The sequence below is a fragment of the Stenella coeruleoalba genome (assembly GCF_951394435.1).
Source record: "Stenella coeruleoalba genome assembly, chromosome: 8".
Lineage (NCBI taxonomy): Eukaryota > Metazoa > Chordata > Mammalia > Artiodactyla > Delphinidae > Stenella > Stenella coeruleoalba.
In genome coordinates, this window is record NC_137154.1 from 6,712,550 (window position 1) to 6,726,131 (window position 13,582).

The 13,582-nt window shown below is 59.0% G+C and overlaps 2 protein-coding genes across 3 annotated transcripts; one reads left to right on the forward strand and one right to left on the reverse strand.

Moving 5' to 3' along the window:
• Positions 1-72: 72 nt before the first annotated feature.
• CTSW (cathepsin W) lies at positions 73-3,772 on the reverse strand. The gene is made up of 10 exons (XM_079929512.1): positions 3,531-3,772; positions 3,198-3,282; positions 2,243-2,356; positions 1,693-1,847; positions 1,489-1,585; positions 1,326-1,406; positions 1,018-1,143; positions 747-811; positions 461-670; positions 73-375 (listed from the first exon to the last, which is right to left on the reverse strand). The coding sequence occupies exons 1-10, from the start codon at positions 3,615-3,617 to the stop codon at positions 265-267; spliced, it is 1,131 nt and encodes a 376-aa protein (XP_079785638.1). The 5' UTR covers positions 3,618-3,772; the 3' UTR covers positions 73-264.
• A 3,036-nt stretch (positions 3,773-6,808) lies between these two features.
• Positions 6,809-13,487, forward strand: EFEMP2 (EGF containing fibulin extracellular matrix protein 2). Of its 2 annotated transcripts, none has more exons than XM_079928196.1 (11): positions 6,809-6,911; positions 7,218-7,335; positions 7,569-7,617; positions 8,233-8,439; positions 9,043-9,165; positions 9,446-9,562; positions 9,707-9,826; positions 11,176-11,295; positions 11,384-11,510; positions 11,753-11,948; positions 12,818-13,487. In XM_079928196.1, the coding sequence occupies exons 2-11, from the start codon at positions 7,225-7,227 to the stop codon at positions 12,977-12,979; spliced, it is 1,332 nt and encodes a 443-aa protein (XP_079784322.1). In that variant the 5' UTR covers positions 6,809-6,911; positions 7,218-7,224; the 3' UTR covers positions 12,980-13,487. The 2 variants fall into 2 exon arrangements, with proteins under 2 accessions (XP_079784322.1, XP_079784323.1); XM_079928197.1 differs by lacking the exon at positions 12,818-13,487 and adding an exon at positions 12,709-12,815.
• Positions 13,488-13,582: the final 95 nt, after the last annotated feature.

Below are 13,582 nucleotides of genomic sequence, written 5' to 3' on the forward strand. Positions count from 1 at the left end.
ACGCGTGTGTCTCTGAGTGTCACAGTGTCTAAGGATGTATGTGTCCATTGGCCCCGCAGGGACTAGGACATGTCAGAGAATGTTATCTATGTACTCCCCATCTATTTCCCCACCCCAGCTGAGTCCACTCCGAAGACAGGGGTCTTGTCTAGGTTTATTCAATCCGTAGCAGAAACACTGGGAGGATAGGCAAAAGCCTTGGGGTGGGGTGGGCAGGGAGGTAGCTGGCACAGCAGGAGAGAGCTGGGGGGCAGCCAGGTGGGCTCAGGGAGGGCAGGAGACTTGGTACTTCTTAACGGGTTTGTCCACTCTGGCAGTGAGCGGGTACTTGGTGATGCCGCAGGTATTACTCCCTCGGTGCAGCCGGAAATAGCCCTAGGAAGTTAGGGGACATCAGGGCCAGTCGGCGGGGAGAGGTCTGTCCGGCCCTATCCTCCCGCCCCCAGTAGATCACACTCACCTCCTCACCCCAGTTGGCCCCCCAGGAGTTCTTCAGGATCCAGTATGGGATGGAGTAGCGAGGATGAGGAGGAGACCGGGATGAGATTGCCTCTGCCTGCCTCCCCTCCACCGACTTGCTTTTACCAAAACCCACCAGCAGGACAGAATGATCCACAAGCTGGGGGTCACAGGTGGTAGATGTGGCCTTGATCACACCCTTCTGGTATTGCTGCAGGGGCAGAGAGGCTGAGTCGGGGGCCACCTCCCCTATATACCCCTCCCCCCAGTTCCCTACCTTATCCCACCTGCAGTAGCTTCATGTTGATGGTCACAGTGATGGGGCCTTGGGTGGCCAGGTACCTGGCGATGCCTGGGGGTGGAATGTGCCGTCAGGCCCTGCCTGTCCTGTGCCCCCTGCTCTCGGCTCATGGGTGTCTCTATCTCTTTCTCTTTCCCACGCCCAACCCCCCGCCCCCAAATCCCTCCATCTCTGTCTGTAGCCCTGTCTGTCCTGGTCTGTCTGTCCCTGTCATTCTCCCCCCTGGGCCCGCCCATGTGTCTCCATCCTGCCCGTACTCTGCTCGCAGGGCTGCAGCATGATGAAATCCTGGATCCAGGCCACCTTCTTGTGCTTCTTAGCCTGGCATCTGTGGGGTTTGCTGTTCCCCTTGAATGGGTAGTCCTTATCACTGGCCAGGCCACCTGGACATGAGCAAGGCCCCGGAGGAGACTCGGCTCAGCTGCGGAACATCCCACCCCCCCCCCGACACACACACACACACACACACACACACACACACACACACACACACACACACACACACACACACACACACACACACACACACACACCTGCCCCGAGAGACAGAGAGACAGGCACTCACTGTTGTTGAGGACAGTTATGAACGCATCCCAGACGAAACCGCCCTTGCAGCCATTCCCACAGCGGTCACAGTCGAGCAGCTCTGGTGCAAGCAGGGACAGTGTGGGTGCCCGGGCCTCAGGCACCCCCGCCTCAGTCACACAGGTCCCCTCCCCCAGCCATACCTTGCACAGAGACTTCCAGAGATTGATCGTTTTTGATGGCCCACAGGGCCTCGATGTTGCCCGCTGCTGCCATGGCCCAGCAACAGTTGCAGTTTTGCTAGTGGTAGAAGGATGGGGGTGGGGGTAGGGAATGCAGGCCTTGCCCCTCCCCTCCCCCTCCCGCCACCAGGGCTGGATTGGGCCAGGCCGCATGGGGGCAGATACCTGATTCCTGATGGGTGAGATGATGCCAGCCTTCTTCCGCCAGTCACAGGTCAGGGGCACTGACTGCCCCCACTCTTCAGACCCTACCTTTTGGCTCACACTGGGGACCTCTCCAGCCACCCTCTGATGCCCATAAAGCTGGCCAAACTCCTCCTCTGGGAGACAGATGGGGCCCCCAAATTTTGCAGTTTTTACCCCCTCTCCCCCACAGTCTGCCTCTCACTTCAGCCATCCACATCCTCAGCCATCTGAGTCCCCCTAATACCCTGGGAGACAGAAAGGCAAGGGTACTGAGGCCTAGAGAGAGGCCAGGTTCCTTGCTGGGGTGCACTCCCCTGCACCTGCTGCCTCCCCCTGAGCTGGGTTGCGACCCCGGCCTCCGGAGTTCCTGCCCCTGATCTCTGATTTGGGCCAAGCACCCAGGCCTCTGGTCCTCAGAGTCCCTCTGGGAAACAAAAGCCAAAAACCTGCCCTGTCCATCTGCTAGTATCCCTGGAGAAGGTTCTGCTTCCCCACCTACCACCTAGGGGCCAGGAGGGGGTCCCGGTACCTGTGAGGTCACTGAATGGAGTCACCCCAAACTCAGCTGTGCCCAAGTCCTCCTCTTGCAGCTGCTGAGCCTTGGCCAGGTTTCGGGCAAAGATGTCCAGGCGGCGAGCATGCTCTAGACCAAAAGGAGGTTGTCCTAGGCTGGCTTCCAAGCCCCCAGGGGTAGGAAGTGGTCACTGGCTTGGCTTCTCATCCACACTCGCCCAGGTGAGCACTGGCTGTGTTTCCCGTGGTCCTTGCAGGCCCTGCTACAGACACCTGGGCCAAGGAAGTGGCTCCCCAGCGCCCCTAGGGTTGGGTTTTCCTAGGAAGCCAGAAGACGGGTATCTCCGCCCACCTGGGGGAGAAGCCAAGTAAAGGGTCGGAAGGCAGAGTGACTCAAGGGAAAAGTGGATGGTTAGAGATCGGCATCCTGCCAGGTCATCGCTCTCTGTACTTCACATCTCTGACCGCAAGTCTGTGGCTGGAACGAGGCGGGGGAGGGTGGGGTACAGGTCCATGGCACAGGAAGTCTGGGCTGAAAGGTGCTCACAGACTATCCCCCTATAGGAGATGAGATCCAGAGGGCAGGGGCAGGGCTGGCAACTCCTGGGGGTGGAGAGGGAGTCCCCAGCTTGGGGACAAAATGGGTATCCTTGGGTGTTTGCTGAATGAACTCATGACTAGATGGCGGCCTCCTGCCTGCTGCCTGCAGTCACAGGAAAGTGGCTCTGGAGGTGAAGGATCCTCTTGGACCAGTCAGACCCCCAACAGCTGCTGCCTCCCTCCAGGTTCGTAACCAAGGATGATCCTGTCCCCACTTGTGCATTTGGGAAACCAGGGAGTACACCCCCAGCCCTGTCACTGTCCTGCTGAGTGGCTTTGGCCAAGCACATTCCCCACCCTGTGGCTTGATTTCCTTGTCTCTTAAATGGGAGAAGGGGGGTTGGACCGGAGACATTTGCGCCCCGTGATACCTGCTGGGTGTGAGTAACTCCGGTTGTACTGGATCTGGAACAACGTGAAGACCTCTTTCAGCTCCAGAGGCTGGGGACCTGGGTCCTGGAAAAACAACCAAGGGCAGTGGGGAGGCGGAGAGGTGAGGAGTCATTGCTGGGACCACACCTCAGCTCCCAGATGTGCCAGGACTGGGTTAGGGGAGCAGCCGGTTCACCCCCTCTTCTCCCTGTGTGGGCCTGGACGCGTCAATCACCTCTCCAGCCTCAGTTGCTCCCTCTGAGAAGTAGGAGCAAAGCACTGTTTCTGAGGGGGTGAGCCCCAGGCATGGGGAGCAGGCTGGGGACGCTTACCTGGCCCCTGAGGGAGCTCTTGATGCCTTGGGCCAGGCCTGCCACCAACAGGGCCAGGAGACAGGAGAGATGGACAGTTAGTGACATGACGCCGCAGACCAGAGTGTCAGCGGCAGGAAGCTATGCAGACCAAGGTGGAGGGGCTGAGAGGGTGGAGCTGGCGAAACCACAAAGGGGAAACCAGGCTGCGAGGGGGAGGAGGACCCCCGAGCACAAGAGGCCTTCAGGCTTTTGTCCCTACATGGCCCCCTGCCTTCCTGTACCCCGCTCCTCCCCTTTATTCAACAGAGGCTCTCTGCCCATGCTGTTCTGGGCGATTCTAGGGATATGGAGATGGATCTGTCCTTAAGGGGACAGGAGGAGACAGATCCTAAGTGGGCAGTGACAATGTAAGGCCATCAGTGCCTTGAGCGGGAAACAGGGGGCTATGGAAGCCACAGGCCCTGATGACTGGGGGGATGGGTGGTGGTCAGTGGCCCCCGGAGAGCATTCTTGTTCATCCTATTACAAAGCTCAGTCGGCTCAGAAGTCACCTCCAAGCAGCTCACCCATCCTGTGGTGTAACCTGCAGCTCCTTGAGCCCCTGCTGTGCCTGTGCCTACTGGGCGTCTGCGTCCCAACCGCACCGGAGGTATCTGCCTTGCTTGTGTCCTCAGCACCCAGGAAGGGGCTGGGCACAGAGCTGGCTCAGTGGGGATTTGTTGACTGAGCAATTGGTCGTCATGGGTTTTAAACAGAAAAGTTCAGGGTCCGGGGGACAGCAAGTGGCATCTACTACCTCCTTCTGTTCTTCATTCCTATCAGTCTGGGGATGGGGATGAGGGGTGTGGGTGGGCCTGAGGGGGCGGAAAGATAGCAGGGTTGGCATCTCAGACAGAGTAAGGCCGGAGGCTAAGGGCTGGGCAGGGGTGTTCACACCTGTTACTTCTGCCTTGGTTTTAAGTGGGTCCTTGGGCTAGGGAGCTCCCATATGGGCCTCCAGGCTGGCAACCAGCACCCAATACAAGAGATGGGTGAGAAAAAAGCTGGCTTTCTCGGGGTTCCATGGGGATGGGAGCGACGGGAAGGGATCCATCCACTCATGAGCTCACCACCTCTTTTCTTCATTCATTAGGAATCTTCCCAAAGCTGTGAGATCCCGTTTTGCTGCACCCAGCCCCCGCCCCCCCCCCACCCACACACCCCGGATAGTAAGCCAAGGGACTCCTCTATTTGGAAAAAAGAGTGATGCTGCCTTTATTAAAATACAGTAGACAGACCATCCACAGAGGGGTACCTGGCTTCATGATTCTAGATCCCAGGCATGTGTCCCAAGCTGCTTCTGGCTGTGTGTGACCTATGGCTAAAGCCCCATGTCAGCCCTCAGAGCTGGAGGTTCACATAACAGCTTTATTGAGGTATAATTCACATACCATAAAATTCACCATTTATAAGTGTACAATTCAGCGGTTTTTCACGTATTTGCATAATGGTGTAACCATCACCACTGTCTAATATCAGAGCATTTTCATCACCCGAAAAGAAACCCCATACCCATTAGAAGTCATTTCCCCATTCCCCTTCCCCCGGCAAACACTCATCTAGTTTGTCTTTCAGATTTGCCTCTTCTGGGCGTGTCATATAAGTAAGTGGAATATGTGGCCTTTTGTGTCTGGCTTCTTTCAACTAGTGTACTATTTTCAAGATTCATCCATGTTGTAGCATATATCAGTACTTCATTCCTTTTTATGGCTGAATAACATTCCACCGTGTTACCATTTTTTGCTTATCCTTTCATCAATTGATGAACATTAGATTGGTTCTATATTTTGGTTCTTATGAATAGTGTTGCTATGAACACTGTACAGATTTCGTGTGTGTGTGTGTGGATTGTGTTTTCAATCCCCCTGGGTATATACCTAGGAGTGAAATCGCTGGGTCACGTGGTAACATTTCTGAGGACCTGCCAGACTGTTTTCCACAGTGGCTGCCCCATCTTACATTCCCACCCACAGTGTATGAGTGTTCCAATTTCTCCATCTCCTCGCCAGCACTTGTTACTGTCTGTATTTTTGGTTTTAAAGAACTATTATTTTTAGGCTCCTTCCCCGCACGTTGGGGGATGGTGCTGGGAAGGATTTGGGGGTGGCGAGGTGCTCTCCAGTTCACACTGCACCCGGAAGGCTCACCCCAGGACCCACCGTTAAGTCCTCTCCTCTCCCCCGGCGGGGCGATAGTGAAGATAAACAGGGGTGGGAAAGGGAACCGAAGGCTCGGCAGTTCCCACACCCTGTCTGCCTCCAGGCAGGGGACCCCTAGACACGCAGCCCTTTCCCGTCTGGCCCCGCCCTGAGACGTGGCCAGGGCAAGACCCCAACCCCTTCCTGGGAGCCAGCTCCGCCCAAACTCCTCCCCTTAGGGCTCTCCCTCTGCTTGGGAGAGGATGCAGAAACCCGGGGACTGGGGGCGGGGTGTGTGTGTGGGGTCGGGGGACGCTGGTGGGAGGATGGCCAGGAAGGCGATGGCACCGGACCCTGGCGTCCTGCACGCCCGAGTTCGGCCCTGCCCGCCTTCTCAGGGGCTTCCATTCATTCTGGGCCAGAAGTGAACTGCCGCCCCCGCCCCAAACTGAGGTAGCCTCTCGGACTGAGGGCTCGCAGGAGGCCGTTCTGGAGTGAAGGGACCGCCTGGCTGAAGACAGCCCTGGGGATGGAGAGGAGAAGGGACCGAGATGGACAGTTCTGGACCTGGGAGCGTCTTTTCTTAGGGCGAGGGTCTGGTGACCCTGGACGAAGTTCTGGTATTTCCAGAGTGACTGTCCGCGTGCACAGAATAACATTCTGGAGGCTGCAGAGTGAGGATCTGGAAGTCCCAGGATTAGGTGGGGTCTAGGTCCCCAGGATGACATTCTGGGAGGCGCAGAAAGAGTCTGTGGGCCCCGGCCTTAAGTGCACAGGAATTCTGGGGGCGCAGATTAGGTAGGGTCTAGGTGCGCAGGATGACATTTTGGGGTGCGCAAAGTGAAAGCGTGGGGGCTCCTAAGTGAGTCGGGGGCCTGGCATCAGGGCCAATGCCCCCAGGATCGGGCGCTAGGGGACCCTGGCCCGGCGCCGGGAGGCGGCTCCGGGAGGCGCCGCGGGGGACCGGGTGGGGGCCTGCGGCCGGCTGGGGGCGGAGAAGTGGGGGGTCGGGGTCCCTCCCCCTGGCACGGGCTCAGGAATCCGCTGAGGGGCGGGCGGAGGCGCCGGGGTGGGCCGCGCCGCGGCGGGCGGGCGGGCGGGGGGCGCTTCCTGGGGCCGCGCGTCCAGGGAGCTGCGCCGTCCGCCTGTCCGTCTGCCGCAGGCAGTGCCGAAGCCAGCCGAGCCGCCGGAGCCGCGGGCCGCGGGGCCGTCGCGGGCCCAAGTGAGTGGCCGTCCATGGGGGGAGGGCGCGAGCCAGAGTCTCGGCCGAGTCGCGTCAGCAAGGAGCCGAGAGGCCCGCGCTCCTCGGCCGGAGCCGCTGGGGGACCGGGCGGGGGCGGGGCGGCCCCGGGCGGGTGGGCCCTGAACCCCGGCCTGCGTGAGGAGTCGGCCCTCGGCCCTGGGAGGCTCCGGTGCCCCAAGCACGGTTCCGGGCAGGAGGCGACCGGGGCCACGGCTCTGAGTCCTGGTACCGGGAATGCGGGCTGCTGCGGCAGAGGCGCCCTGACCCCCGCCCACCATCCCCCAGCCCCAGGATGCTCCCCTTCGCCTCCTGCCTCCCGGCGTCTCTACTGCTCTGGGCGCTGCTGCTGTTGCTGTTGGGGGCAGCGTCTCCCCAGGATTCTGAGGAGCCCGACAGCTACACGGTGGGGACAGTGGGGTCACTGGCCTGGGCTGGGCTGAGCAGGGCAGGGACACAGAGACCAGGATCCTGGGGTGGCTGCTGCTGGGGAAGATTCTCCCCTCCCCTGGTTGGTGGAGCAGCTGGGGCCATTGTTTGGAGCAGGCGGGGAGGGTGGCCAGGCTTGGGCCCTGGTCTTGGCCTGGTCAGCTAGAGGCGGCCAGGGGTGACCACTGGCCACCTCTGGTCCCCTTGTAGGAATGCACAGACGGCTATGAGTGGGACCCTGACAGCCAGCACTGCCGGGGTGAGGATGCTTGGGGGACTGACTCACCCCCGAGAACCGGGAAGGGGATTGCAACCCCACCTCCAAGAGCTGCTCTGTCTCCTGCCCAGCTCTGCCTGGCCGTGGCCAGCTCTGATTCTCAGGGGGCCAGCTCGGCTAGGGGTGGAGAAACCATCCAGGCCCCTCCCTCTCAGAGAAACCCAGGACACCCTGCCCGCCCCCCTCCCCACCCCCTCAGGAGTCTAGAGAGCAACAGGGCGCTGTCCTGGATACCTCCTCTAATCACTGTCCTATCCAGCTTTGTCCTATCACGGCTCCAGGAGAGCAGTGCCTGCGGGGGTGGGTAAGGAGGCCTGCACATCACTGTTAGGCTGAGTCAGGGCCAGGGCTTTGGGGAGGGACAGAGACCCTCTTGGGGGCAAGAAAATGGGGGTGACTATAGGAACAACTGCTCCACCATCAGCCCTGGCAGCCCTGGGAAGGGGTCCTGGGCAGGCAGCCTTAGCTTCTTGAGTAGAGAGGGAAGGCCCTGCCCGGGTCACTCAGCTTAGAGAAGGCTGAGATGGGCTCCTGCCTCCCACCCCCTCCACGGCCGGCCCAGGAGACTGGCTGTGCCCAGCAGGCCCCTCTCCGCAGATGTCAATGAGTGCCTGACCATCCCGGAGGCCTGCAAGGGGGAAATGAAATGTATCAACCACTATGGGGGCTACTTGTGCCTGCCCCGCTCTGCTGCTGTCATCAGTGACCTGCATGGCGAGGGACCACCACCACCAGTGCCCCCTGCTGAGCACCCCAACCCCTGCCTCCCGGGCTATGAGCCCGATGAGCAAGAGCGCTGCACGGGTGAGTAAGGGTCACCCTGGCACTGAGGCTTCCAACCCTTCTACCGAGCGTCTCTCACTGCATCTAAAAACTTACACCTCATGTTCCTCCCTTGCTCAAGAGCCTCCTCAGGGCCACTAGGATAACATCCAGACCCTTGTCCAGACCCTCACTTTGCGTGGGGCCTGCCGCAGGGGGCCCCAGCTCCTGTTACACTGCCCAGCCAGCCTCTGGGACCCTCGCCTTGACTGCTGCAGACGTACTGCAAGAGCTCTGCCTCTCAGCCTCTGCCCCTGCCCCTTCCTGGTCTGCACCCCACCCGTGGGTGCCTCGGACCTTGGAGGAAGGCCCTGGAATCTGTGCTCCTGGGAGTATGGGCAGGGCCTTATCCTATGCTTCCCTGGCATGAGGTCTCCCAGCGTAGGGGTGCCGTTCTCATTGGCTCCAAGCTGGTAAACTCTTATTTGTGCTGTTGGGCGGGTCCACATGTTCCCGTTGTGGGTGCATCAGTCACCCACACATCCATGTAAGTGGTACCTGACCTGTGTGCTCCCATACTGAGGTGTCTGTCGTGTCGGGTGGTGCATGGGCTGCCAGGCGGGGGCTGAGTGGTGTCTCCTGCAGACGTGGACGAGTGTGCCCAGGCCCTGCACGACTGCCGCCCCAGCCAGGAGTGCCATAACCTGCCTGGCTCCTACCAGTGTACTTGCCCCGACGGCTACCGCAAGATCGGGCCCGAGTGTGTGGGTGAGTCTGGGGAGCGGCCTTTCTGGTCCCTGCTCTCGCCCATGACCTGGCTCTCACTCTAGCACCTGATCCCCATTCCAACCCACCCCCAGGTTTCACCCCAGTCCCCTGCCACCTCTGCCTTACTGTCCCCAGACACAGGACTGTGTGCATGTATGTGTGAGTCCTGGATGATCTGGCCCAGCCCAGACACAAGCAAGACTATGGGTGATGAGTCCCAGCTGGCCTGGGCCGCACCTGACATTTGCCCTCTGCTGTCCTCCCCCTGCCTCCATCCCAGATATAGATGAGTGCCGCTACCGCTACTGCCAGCACCGCTGCGTGAACTTGCCTGGTTCCTTTCGATGCCAGTGCGAGCCGGGCTTCCAGCTGGGGCCCAACAACCGCTCCTGCGTGGGTGAGGCCGGGCTGGGCCAGGCTCCTGGGTCCTGCGCAGGGTGGTGTGTGGGGGGGGAGCTCCCTTCCTGACCAGCCCAGGGGCAGCGGGGGCTCTGGGCTGCTCCTCGGCTTTCACCCCTCCCCCTCTTCCTGGCACCCCCAGATGTGAACGAATGTGACATGGGGGCTCCGTGTGAGCAGCGCTGCTTCAACTCCTATGGGACCTTCCTGTGTCGCTGCCACCAGGGCTATGAGCTGCACCGGGATGGCTTCTCCTGCAGTGGTGAGAGCTCCACCCCTGCCGCGTGTCCCTCCACTGGTCCCCCAGGCCCTGTATCATGCTGCACCTCCTGCCACACAGCCCTCCCCTTGATGCCTCCACGTCCCGTCCATCCTGCACCCATGTGCCTCCTGGTACTCCACCCCAGCTGGTGGCTGGGCACCTATAGAGCTGCCCACCTGGTGGGGAAGGCACAGAGGGGAGCAGTCAGATCCCCACCGAAGCTCAGTAGGGAGACTGAACGAAGATGTAGGTGCCCCCCTCCCTGGGAATCAGGCTGATGTGCGTGCGAATCCTGGACCAGGGCAAGTCACTCTTCTCTCTGAGTCCATTTATTCTTCTGTAGAATAGGTTGTCTTGAGAATTAAGTGAGAAAACGACGACAGACTTTTTCAAGTCCCAAGCAGCAACGCTTTAAAGTGAATTAGCATTTATTGAGAAACTGCCCTGTGCAGTATGCTTTCCTTACATATTTGGCCTTATTTAATCCTGTCAACAATCCTATGAGATAAATAGCAGTTTTTCCTCCTCTGCAAATTGACATAATACTTCCCTCAAGTTTTGTTGGGAGGATTACAAAAAATAAGATAAAATACTTCAGTGAAGAGAGATTGAGTGACTTGCCCAATGGGGCCAGGGCTCTATCTCACTCCATGTCAACCGGCCACGTGCCCTGTTTCTGTTATGCTTTGTGCTTTGCTGGCGAGGAAGCCCGCATTGGTACCTGGCTAGGTGCCGGGCAGCATAAGGGGCACAGAGGAGAAAACCTGGCTCCTGCCTCTGCTGCTCGCAGTTGGCAGGAGGTGACTGTAATTGGGCGGATTGTAGGTTGCAGGATTCGGGCAAAGTACTGAAACCCAGAGCAGGCTGGGATGCCTCGAGGGCTCATCAGTCTAAGCCACTGATTTTATTGACAGGAAAACTTAGGTTCCCCAAACTCAGTCAGTAGGATATAAAGCCAAACCTCTAGATTCCCAGTGCTCTCATTTAGTATCACCTTATAGTCCTGGGGCAAAGACAGATCTGTGAGCTGGGCAGGCCTTTCTTTTTTTTTTTTTTTTTGCCATGTGGCTTCTGGGATCTTAGTTCCCGGACCAGGGATGGAACCTATGCCCCCTGCAGTGGAAGCGCGGAGTCTTAACCACTGGACCGCCAGGAAAGTCCCCTGGGCAGTTCTTTCTTGAACCCTCTGTCCGCTGCTGAGTTCCGCAGGGCCTGTCTCTTCTGCTTCTTTCTACACTGAGCCTAACCTGGGGCCAGGCTCAGTCGATGAGATGAGCATGTGTGGGGCTGAGCTGGAGGACTGCGGCAGCCCAGTCCTCAGCCCCGCCCCCCTCCCCCTCCCCCCTCAGATATCGATGAGTGCAGCTACTCCAGTTACCTCTGCCAGTACCGCTGTGTCAACGAGCCAGGCCGCTTCTCCTGCCACTGCCCGCAGGGCTACCAGTTGCTGGCCACGCGCCTGTGCCAAGGTACAGGTTGCCCCGGTGCAGCGGGCAGGGTGGTGTCAGGGGCTGGTGGCCTGGTATCCGGGTTCCAAGCCCCTCTCCCCCGGCACAGACATTGACGAGTGTGAGTCGGGTGCGCACCAGTGCTCTGAGGCCCAAACGTGTGTCAACTTCCACGGGGGCTACCGCTGCGTGGACACCAACCGCTGCGTGGAGCCCTATGTCCAGGTGTCGGACAAGTGAGTCAACTCGACACCAGGCCATAGCAGAAACTACAACTCCCAGAGGGCTCTGCGGCTGACTGGCGCCTGTTCGGGCTGCCGAGTGCTCTGAGGGCCGATGGGAGTTGTAGTCCAACTAAACCACACATGCTGTTACAGCAGGAGTGGGAGGATCCTTTTGGGATCCCTAATTCTGGGGGTGGGCCAGATTTGGAGGATGGGCTATGACCTCATTCGTGTTCCCATCTCGGGGTCTCCAGTCGCTGCCTCTGTCCGGCTTCCAACCCCCTGTGCCGGGAGCAGCCCTCGTCCATCGTGCACCGCTACATGAGCATCACCTCGGAGCGGAGCGTACCAGCCGACGTGTTCCAAATCCAAGCGACCTCCGTCTACCCTGGCGCCTACAATGCTTTTCAGATCCGTGCTGGAAACTCGCAGGGAGACTTCTACATTAGGGTAAGGCTTTCCCTTAACCCCATCCCTCAACTGACTTGCATAATCCAAAACTGAATTCCAGGAAACCTTAAGTGGGAGACGCAACTATGCCACCATGCCCCGCCTCTTCTCTGTGTCCCTCCCCACAGGGGTCAGAATTTCTGTAGCAAGGTAGAAGTGTTATAAATTCCCTTGGTACAAACTACAGATTGTTAAATACAATTCTAGCAAGGCACTCAGACACTGGGGTTTGAGTCCCTGTGCTGGTCTGCGTATCTGGCTTCAACTGCTTCACCCTTAGGACAAAGGACTAGCATGAGAGGCTGGAGGTAACAGACACAGCAGAGTCTGGGAAGGGCAAACAAGTGGAGCTGGATCTTGGAGACAGAGGCAGCAGGGGTTGGCACAGGGGCCTGGGGTCTGAGAATCCAGCTCTCTGCTGGTGGAGATGGGAGGAGGGCAGGGTCTGGATGTGACACAGTGAGAGGGGTGTTAAGGGTTTGTCTGGTACCAGTGCTGGTTTTCTCTTTCTGGAATTGAGTGCTTTGAAGGGGAGTCTGCCTGCTCCAGGTCACCAAAGGCCCCACTGCTCCCGAGTCTCACACCTGGTCCTGAATCAGTTGACCGTGGTTAGACAAAAGAAGAACTAGCTGGAAAGGGTGGGAAGAGCACCAGTGGGATGTTTCTGAGGGCAGGAGCCCGGGTGCAGATGTCGAGGGAGTCACAGGTCTGGATGAGCGCCTGGGGTCCCAGGCTGACCAGGGCTCTCTCCATTTCACAGCCAACTGGTCGTGGATACCAGACTCAGGGCAGGGAGGTGATGGCGGAGTAGGGTCCTGCTGCGTAGGTTGACGCGATCTACATGTCCCCCCACCCACTGTACCCTGCAGCAAATCAACAATGTCAGCGCCATGCTGGTCCTCGCGCGCCCTGTGACAGGCCCCCGGGAGTACGTGCTGGACCTCGAGATGGTCACCATGAACTCCCTCATGAGCTACCGGGCCAGCTCTGTACTGAGACTCACCGTCTTCGTGGGGGCCTACACCTTCTGAGGAGTGGGCGGGGGAGCTCTCAGGGAGGGGGAGGTTCCCTGTAGCCGAGGAGCCTGGGGCTCAGGGATGACTGTGTTCTGCTAAAAAGGGAAGACGCTGTTGTGAAGGGTAGAGAGAGAAAGGCAATAAAGGGAGAAAGAAGGAGTCCTGGTGGCTGAGGTGGGTGGGTCACACTGCAGTGAACCCCAGAGTGGGGAAAGGGCAGGCTCATGGGAGGCGGGCCACGTCCACCTAAAGGCGGGGGGTGTCTCTGTCCAGGCTGAAGGGCTCCATTGACAGGAGCTGGGAGCTGCATCCCCAAGACTGGAACTGGCCTATATACCATGGGCATCAGAATCACCCTGAGGAGGCAAGAGGTAATGAGGCTGCAGACTCCAGGCCACAGCCCAGAAACGTGGGCTTGGCTGCTCTGCAGTGGCACGAACAATCCTGCTCTAGACAGTGCCAGGAGGCCCTGGGTTTCCATCCTAGCTTGGTCTCAAACGATCGCTCCCTGAGCCTCAGTGTTCCAATCCATAAAATGAGGCAACTGGACTGTCAGCGCTTTATAAACTTTTCTTTTCCTAGCTACAGAACTTCTTCTCAAAGGAAACTTTATTTGAT